Here is a 24,190-nt window from a genome sequence, read left to right as displayed (position 1 = left end):
CTCAATGAGGACTTCTCTCAGGCAAACCATAAAAACCTGTAAATCTATAAGGCTTAACACCATCCATATAAATGCCAACATCAATATAATTATTATTATAGCCAATAAGAGAACAAGAGTTTTTATCCTTCCATAACAGAGCAAGGTCCCCGCTATGACCATGTTGGTTAACAACAAACAGGCCTTCAAAGCCCAACAACCGTCTGACTTTTAGGTAAAGTAAAGTTTCAAATGCATTTTACATTGTTTTTTTAATGTGAAAAAAAAAAATATTTGTATTTATTTTGAATTACAAAATAACTAAAGAAAAAAAAATTAGAAGTGACACAAGCCACAAATTTCAAACAAGATACACGAGAAACACTCCCATTACCGCAAAAGAAAGCAAGAGAATGCGATAAACTTTCTAAATCTCAATTGTATTAAGACTTTTTCCTCTTCAGTGTTATATAAATTGCGACATTCATAATAAAAAAGAAACAAGACACATATCAAGAAACTAAAAATCTATACAAGATGATTAAACGCCTTAGTCTCCTCGCATTCGTCGAATATGCCATCATCGCCATTGTTTTTACAGCCACAACTGTTACCTCTGATGATGCAGCACCAATACCAGAGGCTGAAGCTGAAGTAAACGCTTGGTTTGAAGCAAATGTCAAGCCACTGGCAGACCGTAAGGGCACTTTAAATGCTGACCTTGAAGCGGCTGAAGCTACTCCCAAAACTATTAAGGTGAGAGCAGACGGAAGTGGAGAGTTCAAGACTATAACAGATGCTGTTAAGAGCATTCCAGCCAAAAATGCACAACGCGTGATTGTGGATATTGGACCTGGAACCTATACCGAGAAAATTACCGTTGAAAAAGATAAGCCCTTTGTTTCGTTTGTCGGAGTACCTGAGAAGACAATCATAGAATTTGCTGGCACTGCTAATGAATATGGAACTGTGTATAGCGCCACATTACAAGTGGAGTCTGATTTCTTCGTGGGAAGCGGTTTAGTTATCAAGGTCCATTTACAACGCTTTAGCTTTTCTTCCGTTATTTATGCTTTTCATTTCTGTCACATTTTAACAATTTATGGATTTACTATCGCATTAGAATACTGCACCTGCGCCTGATGGAAAAAGACCTGGAGCCCAAGCAGTTGCTTTCAGAATTGCTGGAAGTATGTCAAGTTTTTACAATTGCAGATTTATTGGATTTCAAGATACAATATGCGATGACAAAGGGTTTCACTTTTTTAAAGACTGTTACGTTGAAGGCACCGTTGATTTCATTTTTGGGAGCGGAAAGTCTATTTATCTGGTAATAAAACTTCCATTAGAACTCAACATATATTGGATTTGTTTATATGCACATGATATCTTTATTTATGAATATCAACATCAACATCAACATATATTCTATGCAGAATACCCAGTTAGAGGTGCTGCAAGATAAGGAAATGACAGTGATTGTTGCACAAGCAAGAGGAAACGCTGAAGATACTGGCTTTTCATTTGTTCATTGTAGCGTAGCTGGGAAAGCAAAAGGAGCATACCTAGGCCGAGCATGGATGCCAGCTCCTAAGGCGGTATTTGCATATAGTACCATAAGTGAGGTTATCTGTCCCGAAGGATGGTCTAATAATGAACATCCTGAAAGAGAGCCGTAAGAAATTTTTAACTAATCTCTTTAAACTCATAAAATGACTTATCTATAATACTCATTTTGCATATTTCAATAAGGTTCTGTGCACTTTGCAGAGAGATCTTCTTTGGAGAATTTAAGAATTCAGGACCAGGCGCAGCTGCTGATGGACGTGTTAAATTTGCCAAGCAACTGACTGAAGCAGAAGTAAAACCTTTTATTTCTCTTAGTTATATTGAAGGTTCCAAATGGCTGCTTCCTCCTCCCAAATTGTGAAGAGTATATTTATCGCAGAAAGTATAATAATTAATCCATACAAGAGAAAATAGTAACAATTCTACATATTGTGTAACCCGTTGCTTTTTGACTTTGAATTTTATATAAAATGCGATGAGCTACAATTGATCGAAGGTGTTACTTTTTGTGTAAGAAGTAGTCACTTACAACTTAATATTTTATAAAAAAATAGAAAAATGGATAATTCTGGGAACAAATGTTTATGATTGATTCAATGTTTCCTACAAATGTATTAATACAAGAATTTATAGAAATATTGCTATTGCCATTGTCTTAGTCCGAATGGGAGAAAATGTATTAAATAACCGAGCAAAATGATTATACGACGTTTTACTATAATTACAATAGTAAAATTACAAGCATAACCTTAGGCCATTTAACCGGACAGGATTGGCCGGTTCGATCAGTTATAAAAACCGGACCAGACTGACCGGTTCAACCGGTTTACTCGGGAACATGATAGTGATTCAATCCGGGTTACATAGAAAATTTGGGAGTTTAAAACCTGTATAAATCAATAAGAACCAGAAGAAACTGACCAAAAGTCGGTGAATTGGACCGGTTAAAAACTGGTTCGATTCAAATTATGGGTTTTTATCTCTAATTGTGAGCCCTTTTTATATCTCGGCCTCTCAAAAGTTGGACCCAGTGATTTTTTTGTTTTGAGCCTCTTTATTTATAAATCTAAGATCCTATTATATTAATTAAAAAAATTAAATTTTCCAACTTTAAATTCAAATGTGAAAAATAATATTATATTTTATTATAATTAATTGATTTTTATTTATTATTAAATTTAGTAATATTTTGTTCTTTTTCTTTAAAATTATTTACTAATTTTTATATTTTTTTTATAAAAGATTTGAAAATGTTTTTTTATTTGATATTAAAAATTTTTTTATCCTATCCTTTCAATTTTATTTAATAAATATATTTAAAAGTATTGTATAGAAAAATCCGGTTGAAGCATATTGAATCCGATTGAACCTTTTGGTTCAGTGAACCCTTATCTTCACCGATTCACTGACTGATCCGGTTCTCGAAACACTAGTAAAGACCAATAACAAACAGATCCTCCGATAGAACATAAGAAGCCCACCTAAAATTTTTAAAATTTTAAATTATAAATAAAATTTATAAAATATTAAAATCAGATGAAATAGAAAAATAAATGATCAAAAGTAGTGGATGGAAAAACTTTCAGCGTTGTGCTCAAAGCCTGTTGTGCTATGACAGATATGGAACAAGGGAGAACAATTCATTCTTTATTACTAAAATCTGGACTTTTTCAGGATAGATTTGTTGAAAGTTCTCTAATTGACATCTATTGTAAATGTGAAAAGATAGGCGATGCAAAGAAAACATTCAGCAGTATGTCTACAGACAATTTAGCTGCTTGGAATGCCATGATGATGGGATATGCACAACATGGTTGTTGTCGAGAAGTTTTCAAGAGTTTTGATGAAATGCTCAAATTTGTAGTAGAACCAGATGAGATAACTTATCTCAGTATTCTTAATTCATGCTGTCATGCTGGGCTACTTAAATAAGCACATTATTACTTAAAATCTATGTCTGAACTTCATGGAATTATCCCATGCTTAGAACATTATGCCTGCATGGTTGATATGCTTGGTCGAGTGGGACTTCTTGAAGATGCAAAGGAGATGATAGATCATATGCCCATTCAACATGACATTCATTTATGGCGAATTCTTCTTTCAGCATGCAACATCCACAGACATGTTGACTTGCAGCTAGTAAAACTTCTGGAGCTGCAACCTGAAAATGAATCTGTTTATATTCCTCTATCAAATCTGTATGCTTCTGCTGGCATGTGGAATGTTGTTGGAAAATTGAGAAAAGAGATGAAAGAAAAAGTACTACGCAAAGAACCGGGTTCTAGCTGGATTCAAGTAGGAGGAACAATCCACAACTTTTTTGTCGATGACATCTCACATCCTCAAAACAAAGAAATTTACATGGAATTTGGAAGGCTATATGGACAAATGTTAGCTTTGCCGGAGTTGAAACAAAATGGCGGTTTTCTATGAATCTATGCATTGTGAAGCATACAAAATATTTTCTTAATTTCTATTATAACTAACAGATGTCTATCCATTTGCTTACTTCAATGGTCCTTGAGCCTTAGACTCTTAATAATTTATCTAATCAGGTTTGTCATAATCCATTCAGTTATAACTTCTATTTCATTTGGTACAAACTATCAATTATAACCTTTAAGAATCACCATTGACAGGTAGGACGACCTTGTTGGAGGAACGGTTCATCTAATATTACAAGACAGGGTGAGTAGACATCTAGTGGGGATAGAGCCAGTGTTGAGTTAATTAGCAGTGACTTTATAACAATACTAGTATAAAGGTGTCAAATGACTTTAGCTTGTATGTACACCTATTTGTTTGACAATTGGGTTTCTATTTGATGTCATCTCATAGCATTCCAAGAATTTACAGCACAATATTTGTGGTTGTAGCTGATGAACATTATCTCGATGAAGTGGCAAATTGGGTGGTTTTGATGTTGAATTGTGGCATTCATGTAAGACTAACATGATAACTTTGTTGTGAATTTTGTGAACTTTGCTTTTGACAGCTAAATACTATATCTTCAAATTAATATTTCCAAGTGGACTAATAAAAACCAAAATATATATATATATATAGGGGGAAAAAGATGAAGACAAAACAGTAAATACATTATGTTTAGGAATTAGGATCATACACTGTCCATTACTACATCAATAATTTTTATCATTATGATCCCTCTCTCAGGTAGTTCTTCCTGAGAGAGTGGTGATGTGAAGAGGCCCTAGATAGAACAGAAACAATGGAGTGAAAAGCATTTGTTGCAATCTTTGACTTGATCCGCCCTCGCTTTGTAAGTGGCCGTGTGCTTGTGAAATTTTTGCTAAATGCAGGAGTTGGAATGTCTCTGACCTTGCTGTTCATGATGCCAATCAAGGTTTGCTCAACTTTTTTCTTCAAAGGACATTCTGTTTTGATGATTGTGGATATATGCAATTGCATTGCTGTGATTGAAGTATATATAGTGAAGCAATTCCTCAGTATGATACCAAGGGCTGGGAAATTTATAAAAAACGAAAAATGGAAATGCTTGAAGAGAAGAGTACCAACTCAGCTTCATAAAAATGTTTTTTGCTTCATATATATGTGTGTGCGCGTCTCTTTACCTATATTGTGTAACCTGTCGATTTTGGTGTCGAATTTTATATAAAATGAATTGATGGAAGGTGTTACTTTTTGTCCAAGAAGTGGTCAGTTACAACTTAACATGTTTCTTTGTTGACATTGCGTAACATTTCTTGCCATGATGTAGAACTTTTATTACTCTGCACACTTGACAATTTCCTCTGTTCAAGTGACATCTGTTTATTATAAAACCAATTACCTGTTAAACTATAAATTACTTTTTCTTTTATGAAAAGAAAATGATCTTTTAACTAAAACGGAAAGATAAAATCTTACTAAATAAGAAAATATCATTGGCTTAACAAAATAGGGACAAAGATACAAAATATATCCTAAGAAATAAACAATAATGCCATATAAGAATTTCATCCAAATAACTTGCGTTAACTTTTAAGTACGCATACACATGAAAATTTGTAGCTTTGGAGCCTTGCACTCTAGCTGTGATCAATCTTGATGCAATCTAAATTAAATCTCTCATATTTTATTTATAGAAACTTTTGAGGTTATTTGGATAGGTGGAATTTAAATGATTGAATGTATATATTTCACGAATTTGCCAATTCTTTCATTTAATTGAGAAGAAGATGAAGTATACTCCATGGAATTAATATATTTCTTCGTATTCCCAATTACAATAATTTAGAATAGAGAAAAACATCATTTCAATGCTGGAATTTTCTCAATTCTATCATTTTTATTAATAAAGTAAATTAAAGCATTCAATTTTTTTCTGAAAATATCTTTTAATCCATGGATGTTATTTTTTATTTAAACAATGGAATATGAAATTCGGTTGATTTTACGATCTATAAATTTTATATTTCGTGACTTTGGTAAATCCTACGACCAAATTTCGTGAATTTAAGTCATCTCAGGAATAAAAAAAGAGTTTAAGACAGACAGATTTTTAAATTTTTAACAATAATTGTAAATTTGTTGTTAATCTCTTGGAAGTTGCACTTAAATTGGAGATTTTTTTTTTTTTAAGTTTCTGTCGGCTACAAATAAATAGAAATTCATTGTTTAAGATCAGTACTATAAATTAACACATACGTTAAAGTTTTAAGAACCAAATTTGTGAAATTCAAATATAACTAAATTAAATTCTAATACTCGTAATGAACAAAAACTATGAATACCTCCTCGACCGTAAGCTTCAGAATCAGACAGAATTAAAAATCCATTTAGGCACGAGATGACAAAAAACGAACCCTTTCATCGAGCACATACCAGTTGACAAAAAAAAAAAAAAAACCAATGGGACTCCGTTTGACAGGCAATTTGAGTGGCACACACCGTGTAGTCTTTTTAAATTTACAGCAAAAAGGACCAAATCAAAATAAATGCCAAAATAACTTATCAGCAAAACTACATCCTATGCCATAGATCCCCCAACTCTGCGCCCGCTGAGGATACCATCACTGGACCTTAACCTTTTCTTCCTCAGCCTCTCTGCTATGGCAAAAGCCAGCTCTAGCGACTGTGATGCATTCAGCCTAGGGTCGCAATGTGTGTGGTAACGGGAATTTAAGTCATCGAATGTCACAGCCTTTGACCCTCCGACACACTCTGTTACGTTCTGTCCAGTCATCTCCAAATGGACACCACCAGGGTAGCTGCCTTCTTGATCATGCACATCAAAGAATGCCCTCAACTCAGCCTGAGAAAAGTGAAGTTAGTTCCTATTAAAGATCTTACTCATTATGAATAAGTTCAGAGAAATGTCATTTCACAAGGCTTACCCTGATATTATCAAATGGCCGTGTCTTGAGACCACATGGAGCCTTAATTGTATTGCCATGCATAGGGTCACTGACCCAGGTGACTATAAGCCCAGCCTGACGGATAGCTCTAATGAGATGGGGGAGTTTAATTCGCAGATTGTCTGCTCCCATTCTAGTAATAATTGTCAATCTTCCAGGCCTGTTGTGAGGGTTAAGGATTTCGCACAACTTCACAAGCTCTGTTGGATCCATCTTATCACTCACCTGCACAAGTGCAAAAAGACCAAATATCTCGTATTACTTTTTTTTTTCTTTTTTGCATGGTTTTCAGTTTCGTAGATTCTAGACATTGTAATTGCTGATTACCTTAATGCCAAGAGGATTGGAAACACCTCGGAGGAATTCAACATGAGCTCCACCCAACTGCCGAGTCCTCTCACCTACCCAAAGCATGTGAGCAGAACAGTCGTAAAAGAGGCCACTTGTTGAGTCCTCTCGGGTCAAGGCCTGCTCATATGGCAAATGAAGGCACTCATGAGATGTGTAAAACTCAGTCGTGTTCATTATAGGATGATCAACAGTGAGACCAGCAGCAGCCATGAACCCTAGTGCCTCATCTACTCTTCGGGCAAGTTCCATGTACCTGGCTTTGAGCAATATATACATATACGTATATTAGAAAAAAGAGTTACAAATAAGATTCAGTTTTTGTAAATGCAAATAATAATGCATTTACAAACATTTTTAATTCTTACAAATTTGACTAACTAATAGAACATGAAGCAGTAAAAGCACAACCAAATTTATGAATTACATTAACAGAAAACATCAAAGCCTACCAAGTCACGGGAAATACTTAATTTTGACAAACTGTTTTGTCTTTAGGAGCTCAAAAAGTGAACAAGGATGCAACAATGTCGTGCAAGAACAATTTATGCAGCAATAAATCACACTGCAGTTGTGGACTGTGCAAGGCCTTGAACTGGAGGTGGAATTGAAAACGGATGAAAATAAGACAATGTATAAGAATAATAAGTCCAGAACACACCTATCTCCTTGCTCACTATGCAGCACAAAATCCAGATTCCATTGTGAAACTCTTTGCATGGCAGCATATCCACCAGTAGCAAAAGCCCTAAGGAGATTCAAGGTGCCAACAGATTGCAGGTATGCTCTGATTAACCTTTGAGGATCAGGAATTCTAGATTTTTCATCAAAAGCATCAGCATTAATGTTGTCTCCTCGATAACTTGGGAGCTTCACACCATCTTTTATCTCAAATGGCTCTGACCTAGGTTTTGCAAATTGGCCTGCCATCCTTCCCACCTGTCATGCAGTTGATCAAAACTCACACAATCTCTTTATAAGAAAAGGAAACCAAACCTATATGAAATGCGAGGCTCCAAGTAAGAACATGTGATCACTGTGAATGCTCCACCTAACAATTTCTTTATAAGAAAAAGAAACCAAATCTATTTGAAGTGCAAGGCTCTAAGTAAGGAAATCTGATCACTGTGAGTGCTCCATATCAACAAACTGAAGTAAATTTCATTTAGCACCAGACACATGATAGAAACCTAAACCTAAAGGCATAAAACTATTAGCACAAAAGATTATCGAGGCAACTATGAGATGTGGATCCTTGACACCGAACAAATTTAATATAATTTGATCACTAAAAATACAAGTTAGCAATGTGAAAAAAGTGTAGCACAAATCATTTCTATTAGTAAGAGACATAATCACTAATTGACAGAGCAGTTAAAGAGAGGCTATGGAAGACAGAAGTGAGGGATGTGAACTTATGCATAAGGGAAGATTTGGAATGGTGAATGTGCTAAATGACACAAATGAAAATTCAAACCAGAAACCACATCTAGGAAAATCAGTCAGTAAATGAAAATCTAAAATGAATCTCAATTATTTCAAATGTTGGTGCAAAGAATTTTAATTCATATTGTAAGCATTTGTAAAATTCCAATGCTTTTATAACTTGCAAACATTGGATTTGGTCCTATAAAAAGAGTAGACGTACTCATATTTTAGTCAGAAACTTTGAAACTGATACTCACATTTTTCTAAGGATAAGTTCATATAAATTCTTTCCATTCTCAGCTCAACCCAATTCCTACTATTTTACTCATAATCTTCTAAACTGTTAAAAAAGGACGGTTTAGGTTGACATTTTCCATCAATAATATCAGAAGAAAAAAAAAAACATGATGTCTCGTGTATAAGTGATGATCATGTTAGCTGACACTGATATCTTCAAATATGGAACACTGACTTTAAACATATGAGGAAAAAAAAAAAAAAGAAAATAAGAACCAACTAACAAAAGGTCAAACCCCAAATAAAGACCAATTTAGATGATTTCGGCAAAATTTCAATATATAAAGCATAATCAATCACAACAATCAACATCCTTTAGAAAACTAAGGAGAGTAAAAACACTCAAAAAAGTATTCCAAATTAGTCCAAGTGTTTTGACTAATTATATTGATTGGAATTTAATTAAAAAAAAAAAGATAATTTTTGGATAAAGTTGGGACCTTGATGATGGGCATTTGAGCACCGAAAGTGAGGGCAACACCCATCTGGAGCAAAACCCGGAAAGTATCACGAATATTATTGGCATTGAACTCTTTAAAACTCTCTGCACAGTCTCCACCTTGAAGCAGAAAGGCGTTTCCAACAGCAGCACTGGCAATTCTTTCTTCGAGCTTCCTCGCCTCCCCTGCAAACACGATTGGCGGGAAGTTGTTAAGGGTCTGTAGCACCAATTCTAGTTCTTGCTGGTCCGGGTATTCCGGGAGTTGCTGCGCCGGTTTTGATTTCCAGCTATCCAAAGCCCAATTTGGAGAAATTAAGTTTGACGATGCAGAAGAGGAAGTGGAGACTGAGGCAACAAACGTAGGTTTGGCTTTTCTGGTCCTGGTGGTGGCATGGAACTGGAAGATTTGAGGTTTGAGAGGGGAAGAGGTGGAGGCCGCGGCGGCTGCGGTAGTGAGCTTGGCGGAGGCAGAAAGGGCCATTTCTGTGAGATGCAGAGGAATGGATTAGGATTGAGCTGTGGACTGATGGATGATGGCACGCTTGAATTTGATTTTGATAAAGAAAGGTTATAAAGGTGCAGATTTTTTGCCGGTAGTTCTGTTCTGTTATCTAAGCGACATCGTTTTGCTTAATGTCGTTTTGGCTGAAACGACGCTATGTTAATGTCATATCATCATATATCTGTTTGGAAAAAGACAAAAGAGGCAGTTGCCCATGTAACTGACATATCGCTGCATTTACAATTTTATCGCCTTTTTTCCGTCTAAAGAACCGTTCCGTTTTTCTTTTTAAACTAGATTAAAGTACAGTGAGAAAAAAAGGGCAAAAAATAAAACTAAATTTTAAATTTTGTCATCTCATATTATAAAATGTAAATAATAATCTCATCTAATTTTCTTTTTTTTTTTCTTTTTGTTTCTTTTTGGATGACCACCGTAAAGAAAGCTTAAGAAAGAATCCTATCTAAAAATGATAAAGTCTACATAGAGATTTCAAACATACGATATTTACATTTACCTGAATTTTTATAAATGATGAGGAAACAAGTACAAACAGTTGCTGAAAATTGCTTAATATTGTGCTCATCTGGAAAAAATACAATGAAATTCTTCTTAATTGAAAAATCATAAAATGAATTAATAAACAATACAACAATGAAAAGTCAAATCTAACCTAATGACCATTTCTACAGCAACCATAAAGGTCACACAAATGCATAGTTTCTGCCATAGTTGGCACAAACCGCTAGATAGGCAATCCAGCTTCTGTATCTGTACCACTGGAATGATATCAAATAACATTATAACAAGGTTGGATACTTTGCATCGAGGAAGTCTCTCAGGGTTCGTGCAGCCTTCTGACCGCCCATTAGTTCAGTTAGCCTCTCTATAGGAAGAAGGGCAAGTTCAGCTAAGCTTTTACATCCATCCATTATCGCCCGATAGTTGGAATCTGTAACCCCTGGGAGTCGTCTCAAAAACTCAACTGCAGATGTATTGTAGTTCTCAGCTCTGTGATCGAACAAGCAAATGATTTAACATTAATGCACAACATAAATACATAAAATTAGTAACTATAAGCAACAGAATAAATTCCAAGCTTTATCAAGTTAACAGAAAACGCTATATCTGAAATCCAGTACATGTTCAATGCTTTTTTAAATGAAATTTAACTATTAAGTCCCTTGCCAATTGCAACATTAACTACTGGTCATTGGTAGTAAGCTCGCAATCAACCAGATCTCTCCAGCTAAGTTTTTAAAATTCGGCCTCCATCTTGCAGCAAAGCACCATATACATCAACCATAGCATAATAATGCCAGCTTTAAAGAAAGAAAAAAATAGATTAAGGCAAATACCTCACATCATCTTCCACAATACCCTCTTCTGATGGGACACCAATTCTTATTGCCTTGACCTCATCAGGTTCATCCTGATTTGACTTCAGTGAAGCAAATATTTCAGCAGTAGCATGCAAACTACGAGACCAGATGATTCGCAAACGGGGAAAGTGCATAACAAGCAATGACAGCTTGGATATGATACTATTTGGTGTGACATCATCACCTATGTCACTTGCTGACTGCAGAAATTTCATATCCTATTAATCAAGCTATTAAAGCACTTAAGCGACCCTGAAGGCATTCTTTTATATGTAACATAGTTTACCTGAAATGAAAAGCTTTTTTCCTGTGAAAATTCTATCAGAAGGACAGGCATTCTGTAATAGCGGACCATTGTTTCAACTTGGTGGTAAAGACGTCCTGATGTGAAGCTCATAAAAAGATCTTGTATGCTCTTTCTCTCCACGCATATTAATGGAGAAAGGATGTAATCACCAACTTCCAAGGTCACTGGTATGATACGCATCCCTTTCTGGTGGAGAACATTTGGAAGGCTGCTCATGAATTCCCTCATGTCCACTATGACCTGCAAAGGCAGAGAATAATAAAACTATTTTGTAGCAGACAAGAAGGTTACAAATGATAGGAAAGGCTCAACGTTTGCTGACATACCTGAATTTCTTTCTCTACTTCCTTTCTTCCACCAGCCTTTCTGGTTATTGAATTTTGGGAACTAGAAGGCTGTGACTCCATAGGATAATTCAATCCCATGCAATTTGCATTCTGGTCCAACATATAAAATAGAGATTTAACTAAAGTTGGTATAGTAACTAAATTTGCATTTCCTGAAGACTAGAAACAAATCTTCTACAAAGACGAGTCCAAAACACTATGATCCCAAAAATGTCCCTCTAGTTCAAGTATATTTCTAAAGTATGCTTGAAACTTGTCCTCCTTTAAAGTTGGCTAAGTCATGTATTGACATAAGCTCAAGGAAGCACAATTCTAAGATTTTACATCTTGTAGGAATAGTCATCATATACATTTTGCTGATAAATATACAAATATTTTTTAAGATTCTGGAATATTCTCCCAATAAAGGATTATGACGTACCTGATCAACTGGTATCATCATCAATGACTTCTGCCGAATCAAGGATTCAAATGCTCCATTCTCCCTTCGTATGCTTGCCTCAAACTTTTGGACCTCAGTAGAATCTTCATAGAAAAGGAAATAAACTTTCAACTTTTTTGAGGAATTTTCAGCTTTATAGACTTCAATTTCTCGAACAAATGTCATGTCTGGATGGTACACAATAATTACAGAGGGCTTCAAAATGTCAAGTATAGGCTGATCACTTTCTTGAGCATAAAAGTGAACTGGAGGTATTTGCTTTCCTTTGCTACGTGAAGAATCAGACTGATGAGCATGCCGCCGAAGAAACCCCTCTTCTGTATATGCATCTTTTGAGTTTCCTTCCTGATAACTGCCTTCAATAGGTTGATCATTATTAGCTGATTGGTCTTCATGCTCTGAACTAGATATTTCAGGTTTATCACTTGTGGCCACTTTATTATTGACACCGTCATCTTTATTTCTAGAATTTCTAGTAGTAGCTCGGCCTCTTTTATTACATCCTTTTCCCCTTCCTCTTTGACTTGTGCTGTTGACAAGAACCTGTGGTCCATCTTCAGTAACGGCAACCTTTCTATGCTGATTTCTTATTTCTGATGCTGCTGCTAGGAGAGCATCATGTTCCTGTTTGTTTGTGCTGCTAGACTCTGCATTCTGAACAGCAGTTACAGGAACAACTCCATCAAGAATGCCAAATCCCTTCGATTCCCTTGGCTTAGGTTTTCTTTTCTGAGGTATTTGCAAACCACGCAATTCTACTTTGCTCAACAAATACTTCTCCCATTCTTCTCGCAAAACCTTCATGAGACAGCACGCATGAATTGGTTACATATAATATTTTACCATGTTGCATAATAATTTGGAATAACTAATCTAAATTAGACTTTCACTAAACTAAAGCAGAAAATTTCTATTATATCTTTGAAGTTGAAGATACTTGCTAGCTTTAGCTTGCTGATAGTATCTCATCATTCAGAAGACTCTGTATGAGAGTCCAACTTCACAAGTGACAAGGGAGAGTTGTCATCCATTTCATAACCTAAGTTTTGGACCATAAATAAAAACTGCCTGTATCTCTGCAAGATGCCAAATCAATAGAACGCTTCTAAAATAGAAAGTAATGTGCAATCATAAGAGCTGCCAAGAATTAGTCAGGCCAGAAATAATGGTATTAACTGGACACTAGCTCATGCTCTAGCCTTGAAGAAAAACTGAGAAGCATGAACACTAAAAAGAGTAAAGTAGGAAGCATAATGTACCTTGCAGAGAAGAAAACGTGGAAGGAAATTGAGAAAATAATCAGAAAAGGAGAATAGAAAACCTTCTGGGGGCCATTCATGATGCAATCTTCAAGCTGCATGCATGACCGTTCATCTTTGCATGCCACTAGCACAATGCCACTGTCAACACCTCCACTTTCAACCAGATCGTCTTCTCTCGATAATGCTGGCTTTTGTCTTTCTTCCTCTATCTCTTCAAGAATTTCCTATAACAAATTTATGACATCTAAACTAAGGCTAGAAGTCCATTCCCCGAAGAATATCTCTTTTTTTTTTTTTAACATAAGCATTGAAATCACTTATAGAACCAGAAAACAAAACGATAAGTTAAAAGGTGAGGTTCAATCAATACTGACCAGTTGCTTACAAATACAAGGTAAAGATTAGATTTTCACCATTAGATAACATAGAAAATGGAACTCACTCACTCACACGTAACACCTTCCATTTTGGTGCTGCCTCCAAAACCTCCTCCAATATAACTCCACTATTTGTGCTGGTAGATAAAGTATCATCAACTACTGGATGAGCAAGTAAACAAGAAAAATTAGATGTAATGTCACAGAAGAGCTAGTCAAGTCAGAAAACAAATAATATACCCTCACCGGCTTCCTCATTATCATCACCCCTCTTCAATTTTCGTTTTTTGCCAGTAGTGCTCTTACTCAACCCATTAATTTTTGAATTATTTGATCTTGCCAAATGATAGACACGCTTCTTTGCATAGTCAAATATCTTAAAGCTGGACTCTGCAAATATCCAAACAGAGCGAAAACTCTCCGACACTCTAAGTGTATCCAAATATTTCAAATAACTTACTGCATCATACCTACCCAAATAGCATATAGAAATCAATATAAAATTCATAACTAGAGGAAAATCATTAGATAAATATCAATGAAAAAAATTAGTACAGTCTTTCCTTCAAAATTTTCAAACATAACATATCATGAAAACTATGATTAGCCCAGAATTGGAAACAAATGAGTTTCTACACTATTTTTTATTTCAATTAATCTACTCAAACTCTGCAATTTAAAAGAAAAAGAGCCATTTAGCAACAAACAAAACATTCTTCAGCTAAAGATATAATTGAATCAATCATTTTTTTTTTTCACAGAATTTCTGTCTGTAATCAACCACTAAACTCATCATTAACGTAGTTCGCGAAAAAAATCTCTTCACCAAACAATTAAGTATACACAGTCGCACATTACCTAACAAGATAATCCAGCAACTTTCTCAAGGTCTTCAAATCTGATACCAGCTGCTTAGTCTTCTTCCCCAAGATATGCCAAATAGGATCCAATTGCCTCCTCACAATCTCGTCAAAAGACTTGAACAACCCATTCTCCACTGTCAAATCCTCAACATCAACCTTGTTAGTCTTCCTCATCTCCTTCAAACACGCATCCATAACCTCAATAATTGCCTTCTGTATCCCCATCATATACTTTGTCATCGGCACTCTCACGTCAATCACCTCCGGCGCCATCCTCTCCAGCTCCTCCGATACATAAACCTGAAACCTCGGCCAAAGATGCAATTTTTTTATATAAAGAGACTTCATTATCCTTTCCGTCTTTGCAAACCCAGCCACCATAGCATGAGGCTTGTCAGTGAAGGCACGAATGTAAACAGACTGACTTAGGGTTTTAATAATCCGTGCAATGAAAGCTTCCGTTGAAGTTTCGGAGAGAGCATGAACATTGAGAAGAACCAATCCTGATAGGCTAGTGACAGGTATTCTATTAGTGAGAAGGTCGACAATGAGGATTCTAGCAGTAACGAAACAAATTTGACCAGAAGAGTAGAGTGAGAGACGGCAGTGAGCGGGAAGATCGGCCGTGATTTCGACGATTTGGTGGTTCTCCGGAGAGTAATTTTGGTGGCTTTTGAGGTGGTGGAGGATTTGGGATTTGAGAGAAGGGGAAGGGGAGAGAATGAGGAGAGTACCTTGAGAAGGATGGTGGAGGAGGAGAACAGAGGAAAGGAGTTTGGAGAGGGAAAGACCAGAGGAGAGAATTACAAGTCCGCCGGTAGGATCCTCTAAAAGGTCTGTGATTATGTGCTCGTGAAATTGAACCATGGCGAGTGAGGGTTTCGCAGCGTGGCGGGAAGAAGAACGTACGACGACAGTGGTGAAGAGGTTATAAGGATGGGGTAGTTTCAAGAGTTCAACTCTCAAACGACGTAGCTATAAGTACTGAGTAGATGTATTAACGACAATTCAAATAACAATTTACTTGCATGTGGACCATATGTTAGTCCTGCGACGTGTCATTTGATTCACACGCGGTCGTTCGAGGACCACGACCTGCAACCCACTCTTTTGATTTCGTAAGACATAACATAATACCATCGTAAGGCTATGTTTACTATTACATAAATCAAATGAATTTTTACTTTATTGTTTATTATTTATATTTTATTTTATTACATAAATTACTTTATAGCATTATTGTAACTTCTAGTTCAATCATCCAACAAAAACTAGGTCGAACCAACAATTTATTAATTGAGATAATAAGCGAATAATTCCGTAAGGATCAAAATACAAGTTATATTTCAGAAAAATGCACTTTGCTGATAGCTTTAAGCGCCGAGGAAGATTACACCTCTGGTTATTAATATATATATATATATATATATATATATATGGCGTCAGCAGATACGTTTGAATTCAACATGTCATGGTTCAAAGAACACAGAGTAATGCTTATGGAGCATATCTTGTATACAGAGTGGAGACAAGATCAACCAATATTTAATAATGTACAGTTGGAGAAAACCAGCAAAACCGAAAAAAACACCAAATAAAAGGGAAAATCTGCAGTTATAGTCTTTTTCACCATCATTTCACACTAGTATAAAGTCCCTCGCCACTAAATATCGATTCTTCAGAATAATCGGACCTTTTCATTCTGATTTGGCATTCGTATTAAGTTCTCCATTACTTAGACTTTATTCTCCGGAACATTAAGGGAACAGGATTTTCCAAGACAGACACGTTAATATTGTTCCAAACATCTGATTTGGTTGGGAGGTTGGCAATTTTCTCAGCAATTTTCATGTCTTCTGGAAGAACAGAACCAAAGACTGTGTATGCATTTTTCCATTCTTGGTGGTTGGCTAGGCTAATTAAGAATTCAGAGCTAGAACCAACCCAAGCAACTGAACCCCTTTTTATAGTTGGGCAAGCTTCGGTTGGGATTTTCTTGAATGTTGTTCCTTGAGCTTCCAATGTTCCTTGAATTAAAGCAAAAGGAGGGCCAAAAGAAGCCTGAAAATTTTACAAGAAAACCGACACAAGTTAGAAAAACTAGAAAGTTATTGAATACCAAGGGCAAGCATCAAGTTATGCAACAGAAATTTTAAATAGATGAAAAATTAATTTGCAAACATCTGTTTAGGCCATTTGGAATCGAGCTCCAAACTTCCTTTTCTAAATTTGCATTTTGACTATTTTTTGTTTTTTTGAAATTTGGTATTGCTTTCGGTAAACTATGGTTTGAGAAAAGCTTGTCCCAGACGATGATTTGCTACGCCTTGGACACTGCATAAACAGTTTGCAGAAGGCATTTTAATGACACTGCTAAATGGACTCCCAATCCAAATTTTATGCCTCAAGTAATGCCAAACAAATACCTAGATTTTATATATATATATATATATATATATATATGCCCATATAAAATATAGCAGACACAGGAAAAACACAAAAAACCAATTTGATGAACCCTCACATTTTCTATGTGGTTTCCTTCCAAATCCCAAAGCTGGCCTCGGCTTTCAGCACGGAAAAATTCACATCCAGCACAATGGCGCAATGCCAACAACTCAAGGATGTAAGCTACAGAATGTGGAGCGCAGTCAGGGAACAGCTGCACCAAGCCAAGTTTTTACCCAGGGACAGAAATTGTTAAAAATAAATTAAAGAAGCAGATCAAACCTATGAATCCAGAAAAGAACTTTTCAATAAAATTACTTCAGACATAAAAAATGAACATTGTCCTGTAAAGTGATCAGTACATGTAATAATCATAATCCTATATGTTTATTCATGTAAGTTATATCTCAAAGCAATAATCACCCATTCGGTGGTAAGAATTCAAGCACAGTCTTTCATGGCAATAGTGTACCTCGGCACAACAATTGCTGACATAATACATTATCTCTTCTCAACCCACAACAACTTTGAAATCAAATAATTCCAGATACCAGATAAGGGATGGAATGGCACACGACTTCCTCAACTTAAATATCTCAGGAGTTGGTTCGCATGTTCAAATAAAATTAAGTTATAGTATCACCAATTCTCCAGTTCACACTCCCTCGCCCCTCCTCTTCCCCTCTCTATCTAACGCATAATTTAATAATTATGTTCACTTGTTATGAAAGAGAAGTATAGAACCAAGGCTTGGGATGCAACTTGGCATATGCTCAGTTGTATATGCTCTGAGGTTGTGTAAACAATGCTCATTATAATCCATCACCAACCAATGTACTTTAATTGTTAAAGTAACTTCCAAATGCAGTCTAGAATAATCAATTACTAAAAGGACTGAACCTTGCTGACTCGATACACAAGTAGAGTTCCGTATAATCCTCCTGTCAAAGATATATTCAAATATAGAGCAGCCAAAAGCATGAACTCTTACCTTTATATGCAGAGTACCATACTCTGTTTCCAAGCCAACAATGCCCTGAAAGTAGCAAATAAAAGGAAGAATGTCAACATATTGTAAATTTAATATCGCAAAAATAATGAAGACACTTGTTTAGAACAGAGAAAAAAGTGAAGGAACAGTATACAATTGACACGTAATTTTTCATAGAGAGGATATGACAAGATGCATTTCAAGTTGAAACAAAATAGAAAAAGAAAACAAGAAAGAAACAGATCCAGAATTATATATTTTGTAAGAAGAACTCCATGAGCATAAAAGACCTGCATCTATCATAACACCAATAGAAGCTTTCTTATCAGGTTTCCTGGGGGGCCTAGTAAATCAGTGATTTCCCAATACTAAATAGATTAAAAGGCCAAACATAGACTGCTAACTGCAAAGCATTCAGTTGTCACACACTACAGATAACAATATCTCTATTAGCAATAACTGAGCTTTTCGTCTTTCGCCTTTCACATGATTGTGAGAAAGGAATTTCAAACATTTACTGCTAAGCTAATCTATACTTTGAAGTACCACTAAAGATAAAACAAAAACTAACGTCAAGCAAAAGAAAAGGAAAGAAAAAAGAAAAGGGAAATCTTTGGACTATTTGCAGCAGTAAGGATACTCATCATGCTCCTTCCCTTGACCTTTCATTTTTCTTAATGTTTTGTTTAATTACTTATGCCCTAAAAAGTGAAGACAGATAAGAATGCCAGTTGGAAGTGTGAATCGCAATTTTAAGAGTGTTTTGAACCATATATTCTGCGTCGCAAAATGAAAACAGAATCAAAAAATTTTAACCAAAATTATATACCTCTCCTTTTCCGAAAATGAGTCCCGAAGTCCAACTAACTTTGTCACCAGCTTCCTGCCGATCAGGGGTCAATGTATCCTTCTGTTTCTTCAACCAACACTGGAGAAATGCAGCAAGTCAAGTTAAAGACTTATAGAAAACAATTCTATAGGACATATTAGCACTGGACATAATAATATTTCCGGTTAATCCAATTAATATAAGGGCCTCATTAGAACTATACTGGACAAAATTATTTCTATCATTATGATTGAGATGTTTCACAAATAACTTTTATACTGAAGAGAAGGCATACAACTTATAAATGAGCAACACCAAGACCTTGTATTTCATGTTATGTTAAATTATCTGTAAAGTGAAAATTCATAAAAGTCATTCGTAATTATACTTGTAAGTAAAGCTCAAAATAGAGTACTAGCACAAGAAATAAGTACTTACAATTAAAATCACATGACTGCAACCAAATGCAATCCAAAAGTAGCAAACCACGACAACAAAATTCAATCAGTAATTAAAAGTCAAGAAAGCAAGGCATCAAATTCAATCTAACCTCACCGAATTTTGATCCACAAGTCTTTTTATTCCCACAAAAAACCCAAGTATCACACAAGCAAGGTCCATCATTGCCATTGCACATAGCCTTACACGCCTGGCAACACTCCTTGGAAGAATTAAACTTAAACTCTGAACCCCACTTCACTGCAGGCCCCCATAGCTCCAAATTCTCAATCCCTCTACAGCAATCACCATCATTACCCTCTGAACTCTCCTTTATAAATGCCAAAGACTGAGAGCCTGAATTCGTAAAACCAACATTGGGATTTAGGACTAAGGAGAGGACTGTGTAGGCCAAAGCACAGGAGATAAAACCCATCAGAAGAAGGATGAGATAGGTTAACCGGGAGGATTCTGGGTCGTTTTGCCTTCGACCCATTTAAGATTCTGAGGTAGAGAGTAAAACCCAGATGGGAATTTGGATGCTTGGATCGATGATTGAAATACTGATCAAATGAATTTTGGAGTTTGGTACGTTGACAGCTAAGGAAGAGAGGAATATGACTAAGAGCAGTCATGGTGACAAAAACATAAAATAAATTAAAATTAAAGAGAGAAACAGGAGTCGGTCAACGGCAATCAGTGGAATCTGAGAATACGTTGGTTGAATTTGTTTTTGTTTCCTTTTGTGAGTTAACAATGACAGGGACGAGGAGGGTAAACGACATCGTCCACGTTTCATTTTCCTTTCTTTTTTTCTTTGGTTTTTTCAAGAAAAATAAGACAAGTTTTATTTTCTTATTATAACAAGCTCTGTCCTCTTTATCAATTTAATTTTTATATAATTACAATGTTAAATTATAAAAATGATAATAAGAACTCAATTGTTTTACCAAATTTCAGATAATAAAGGAAAAAAAATAAAAAAAGGTTTTTCTCATAAGAAAAAAAGAAAAAACAAGAAATGCTTTAATCAAATCACAGGATAATATGCATATACATGTTTAATTTTATTGTATAAGAACCAATAACACTAATTAGGGTTTTAACATATTCCTATATAGAATAAGAATCAATACAATAGTAATTAGGGTTTTAATACATTCCTATATAGATATTATTGTATATATATTTAGAATATTGTACTCTTTCATGGCTTGAGAAAATATAGTTGACACATTCCTATTTAATATTTATATGTTCATACATGATTTCCCGTATAGTATCATTTTTCTATATATAAAAGGCTTTTGACATCGAATAATAATATCATAGCTAGCTAGTTATATTAATCTCTTTCTCTTTTCATAGCTAGAAATATTAACCTCTCTCTGGTAAGAGTATAACTTTTTCAACCGTGGCAAATCAAGATCAAAGTCCAAATGGAATTCCATATTATGATTTTTTTGCTCCTGAAGGTCCTACTATCAGTAAAGTTCTGAATCAAAATACAAATCAAGCTCCATTTCATTATTTTATGGAGTTCCCTCATCGACCACCTGCACCTGCTTATCATGTTGCTCCTCCAGTTCAAATTCAAGGTGCCGCAAAAGCTACTCAAGTCCACCATAATGGAAGCCAAGTTCCTCCAATTCAAGGTGGTATGGCTGCCGCCCCTCGCCTCAATCATATCCAGCGTGCAAATGGATTTCCTTTCCGTTCTAATGGAAGTTATGCTTGGGATAATTAAAAAATAAAGAGTTAGATATTATTAATATTATTATATTAGAGGGAGAACTATAATTATTATTATTATTACATGACATATGATCATCTACTGAAATAAAACTACATTCACGTCTTCTTCTTTCATAACTTAACAAGAGTATTAATACTACCAGGAGTTAAATTTCAAATTTGAGAACGAGGATACGCACAAGCTCTTCTAGGCTCTAGCAAGAGCATCAGCAGAGTTGTTTGCTTATACATCATTAAATTGGTTCATAAGATGTTTTGAGCCTTTAATCACCAGACGCAATCAGAAAAATCAGACGTGATCTTTTGCATTCTATTCTCGCTTCCGATGTAGACATTTGTCTCAATTTTTTCTAGTGCTCCACGCTTGGCCGGAGGGGTAGAAGTTGTAGCACCTTGTGTTGGAGGCACTGTTTGAATTGGAGTTGCAGGTAGGTTTTGATTTGGATTTTGATCTGCCATAATTGAAAATTTATGTGTATGCTGATTTTAGAAAAGAAAAGAGAAGAATGTTAATATTTTTTATTATGAAAATTTATTACTGTTATTGGTTCTTATCTACGTAAGAATATAGTAAAACTCCTAATAAGTGTTATTGATTTTTATAGAATAAAATAATTAAGTGCAAATCGAAATATGCATACTATTCTCATATAATTTGATTAAAGCATTTTTTATTTTTTCTTATTAGAAAATATTCTTTGTTGTCTTCATTTTTTTTCATTTTTTCTTTCTTTATTTGCTGAAATTTTGTTAAATCACCACATGTTTTATTTGTTGTGTCAAATAAATTTTTTTCATGTATTGAGAACTTTTTACTTTAGTATTGCTAGTTAATTTTTTTTTGCTATTTAAATAATAATCTTTAATATCTTAACTAATTATTAATACTTTAATCAAACAATAGAAAATAATTTATGCAAATATTTTTCAAAAGAAAGTTATTGTCAAAGAAATATACGAGCCAGATTTGTTCTATCTTTGCATTTTGCAAAAAGATTATTAAATGATATTGCTAATTCTTATTAAGAGTTGCGAAATACAAGTTGGTTTGTCCATATTTAATTGTAATGTTTATCTATTATTTTATTAAAGAAATTTAATACTCTTTAATTAGAAGTTTGATTTTTTATATTAGATTGCAATATTTTTCTATTATTTATGTAAGAAATTTAATATTTTTAAATGAAATTATAAATTGAAGGGAATGATGTTGAAGTGAGTTTCAAACCAAGAGATAAAGGAATTTTGTCTTGGCTATTAGACCAAGACTTCATCCGCTTTTGTTATAATTATAATTGAATAAAAAAAAAAAAATTCTTGGTCATTCTAGACATGAAAGATTTTACTTTTAGTAGTAAAATTAGACATAAATAGAAAACAATATGTATGATGGTATGGATATTTGATTTTATGAAATTCAATGATTATATATTATGATTTTATATGATTTTTAATTTTTGTTTAAAAAAATTTATGTTGCGTACATGTAAAATATGGTTTTACATAAGATTTGAAAGCATTTTTTCCGTTTAAAGATTATTTTGAGTTAGAAAATTCATGTCTCATAGATTTAAAAAGAAAAAAGATCTATATCATAATTGATAGTATTATAAAAAAAACCAATATTTGAATATACCAATATTCTTTTTCTTCTATATGATTTCTCAATTTTAGATATTAATAATATGAGCTGACCTTTTTACTGATTAAAAAAAAAACTTTGAAATCTACAAGAAATCTTGTAAGCATTTTACTAATAGAAACATGATTTTTAAAAAATATCTTTACACGTTATCTATATTTATTGTTTATATTCGTGATTTAATATTTTTAATAATAAATTTAAATTTAAATATAAAAATTTATAATTAAATTTAAATATTAATCCTTAGTAATATATGTCATTTTTTATTAAATTTTGATACTAAAATATGATTTTCTTTTATTTTTAAAATAGATAAATATTAGTTATCATCATAATAATCGATTTCATGTAGTAATCATTTATCTAATTGAAATATTAAGATTATAATTAATTTCAAATATTTTTTTTTTTTTAACGTGAATTATAAAAGATCAATAAGTTGGTAAGTTCAAATATTAGTTATTTAATAATATTATTAGTTATAAGATAAGTCTTTCTTAACTCAAAAGAATTTTTTAATGCAAAAAATGGTTACAAATTTTAAGTTGAATAATAATTAAATCTATCAGAGTTTAGATAATTATATTTAAAATTAATTTTAATAATTTGTATGGCTTTATTAAGTTTAAAATTTATTTATAATTTTATTAATTTCAAAAAAATGTTTCAAATGTAATCAATTTTATAAAATCAAAAACCTGAATTATAATGAACTTTTGTTTATATTAAATGTAAAAAATGTAAATTTATAAAAAAATTATACAAAATTTACTTAGACCAAGTAAGATTCAAATAAAACCATTAAATTGTGCTTTATATTTCATAGAATTTTCGAATAATTTTAATTTTATCTTTTTACATATTTGACTAAATAAGAACATCATGATACATTATATTATTAAGAAATTTTACTTGATAATTTTATATTTGATAATAATAATAATAATAATAATAATAAATAAATAAATAAAATAAAAACAAATTTTACTTCATAATCTTATATTTCATAATAATAATAATAATAATAAATAAATAAATAAATAAAATAAGCAACATATAAATTTGATTAATATTAACTATATCAATTGAATTATTATGCTTATTATTGAAGTTTTAATAATAAATTTCAACTTAATTCGTCTGACATTTGCTCACTAT

General features: G+C 33.7%; 3 protein-coding genes, 1 non-coding gene and 1 pseudogene across 5 annotated transcripts; 2 read left to right on the top strand and 3 right to left on the bottom strand.

The window, feature by feature from the left end:
- Positions 1 to 465: 465 nt before the first annotated feature.
- On the top strand, positions 466 to 2,043 carry LOC105632391 (pectinesterase PPME1). The gene is made up of 4 exons (XM_089720066.1): positions 466 to 1,011; positions 1,103 to 1,309; positions 1,416 to 1,654; positions 1,750 to 2,043. The coding sequence occupies exons 1-4, from the start codon at positions 517 to 519 to the stop codon at positions 1,907 to 1,909; spliced, it is 1,101 nt and encodes a 366-aa protein (XP_089576192.1). The 5' UTR covers positions 466 to 516; the 3' UTR covers positions 1,910 to 2,043.
- A 1,125-nt stretch (positions 2,044 to 3,168) lies between these two features.
- LOC110009286 (pentatricopeptide repeat-containing protein At3g49170, chloroplastic pseudogene) lies at positions 3,169 to 3,984 on the top strand (annotated as a pseudogene).
- A 2,256-nt stretch (positions 3,985 to 6,240) lies between these two features.
- On the bottom strand, positions 6,241 to 10,002 carry LOC105632361 (phospho-2-dehydro-3-deoxyheptonate aldolase 2, chloroplastic). Its single transcript, XM_012214726.4, has 5 exons — positions 9,443 to 10,002; positions 7,939 to 8,216; positions 7,257 to 7,533; positions 6,909 to 7,154; positions 6,241 to 6,826 (listed from the first exon to the last, which is right to left on the bottom strand). Exons 1-5 carry the CDS (start codon positions 9,923 to 9,925, stop codon positions 6,542 to 6,544), a joined length of 1,569 nt encoding a protein of 522 aa, XP_012070116.1. The 5' UTR covers positions 9,926 to 10,002; the 3' UTR covers positions 6,241 to 6,541.
- Positions 10,003 to 10,445: 443 nt separating this feature from the next.
- On the bottom strand, positions 10,446 to 15,884 carry UVH1 (Restriction endonuclease, type II-like superfamily protein). Of its 2 annotated transcripts, none has more exons than XM_012214727.4 (9): positions 14,922 to 15,884; positions 14,310 to 14,533; positions 14,137 to 14,225; positions 13,746 to 13,910; positions 12,404 to 13,222; positions 11,962 to 12,072; positions 11,615 to 11,875; positions 11,305 to 11,528; positions 10,446 to 10,957 (listed from the first exon to the last, which is right to left on the bottom strand). In XM_012214727.4, exons 1-9 carry the CDS (start codon positions 15,791 to 15,793, stop codon positions 10,747 to 10,749), a joined length of 2,976 nt encoding a protein of 991 aa, XP_012070117.1. In that variant the 5' UTR covers positions 15,794 to 15,884; the 3' UTR covers positions 10,446 to 10,746. The 2 variants fall into 2 exon arrangements, with proteins under 2 accessions (XP_012070117.1, XP_012070118.1); XM_012214728.4 differs by having other exon boundaries at positions 14,137 to 14,222.
- A 533-nt stretch (positions 15,885 to 16,417) lies between these two features.
- On the bottom strand, positions 16,418 to 20,323 carry LOC105632366 (uncharacterized). The gene is made up of 5 exons (XR_016320679.1): positions 19,745 to 20,323; positions 19,195 to 19,293; positions 18,366 to 18,410; positions 17,451 to 17,588; positions 16,418 to 16,987 (listed from the first exon to the last, which is right to left on the bottom strand). It is a non-coding gene; the product is annotated as an uncharacterized LOC105632366 (transcript).
- Positions 20,324 to 24,190: the final 3,867 nt, after the last annotated feature.

This window comes from Jatropha curcas, chromosome 4 (genome assembly GCF_041381405.1).
Source record: "Jatropha curcas cultivar XTBG-Jc1 chromosome 4, XTBG_Jcur_1.0, whole genome shotgun sequence".
Taxonomy (NCBI): Eukaryota; Viridiplantae; Streptophyta; class Magnoliopsida; order Malpighiales; family Euphorbiaceae; genus Jatropha; species Jatropha curcas.
The sequence above is the reverse complement of the archived record's forward strand: the minus strand, read 5'-3'. Positions and strand labels throughout refer to the sequence as shown.

What these genes read in the sequence shown, in the direction of transcription:
- LOC105632361 (XM_012214726.4), bottom strand. Translation starts at nt 9,925, where the DNA reads ATGGCCCTTTCTGCCTCCGCCAAGCTCACTACCGCAGCCGCCGCGGCC. An exon ending in CATAGTGAGCAAGGAGATAG is followed by an intron (nt 7,534 to 7,938) that starts GTGTGTTCTGGA and finishes GCTCAAAGCCAG; the next exon opens with GTACATGGAACTTGCCCGAA. An exon ending in GGCCATTTGATAATATCAGG is followed by an intron (nt 6,827 to 6,908) that starts GTAAGCCTTGTG and finishes CACTTTTCTCAG; the next exon opens with GCTGAGTTGAGGGCATTCTT.
- LOC105632391 (XM_089720066.1), top strand. Translation starts at nt 517, where the DNA reads ATGATTAAACGCCTTAGTCTCCTCGCATTCGTCGAATATGCCATCATC. An exon ending in GCGGAAAGTCTATTTATCTG is followed by an intron (nt 1,310 to 1,415) that starts GTAATAAAACTT and finishes TATTCTATGCAG; the next exon opens with AATACCCAGTTAGAGGTGCT. An exon ending in GAACATCCTGAAAGAGAGCC is followed by an intron (nt 1,655 to 1,749) that starts GTAAGAAATTTT and finishes TGCACTTTGCAG; the next exon opens with AGAGATCTTCTTTGGAGAAT.
- UVH1 (XM_012214727.4), bottom strand. Translation starts at nt 15,793, where the DNA reads ATGGTTCAATTTCACGAGCACATAATCACAGACCTTTTAGAGGATCCT. An exon ending in CAAAATGGAAGGTGTTACGT is followed by an intron (nt 13,911 to 14,136) that starts GTGAGTGAGTGA and finishes AATTTGTTATAG; the next exon opens with GAAATTCTTGAAGAGATAGA. An exon ending in ATTGTGGAAGATGATGTGAG is followed by an intron (nt 10,958 to 11,304) that starts GTATTTGCCTTA and finishes GTTCGATCACAG; the next exon opens with AGCTGAGAACTACAATACAT.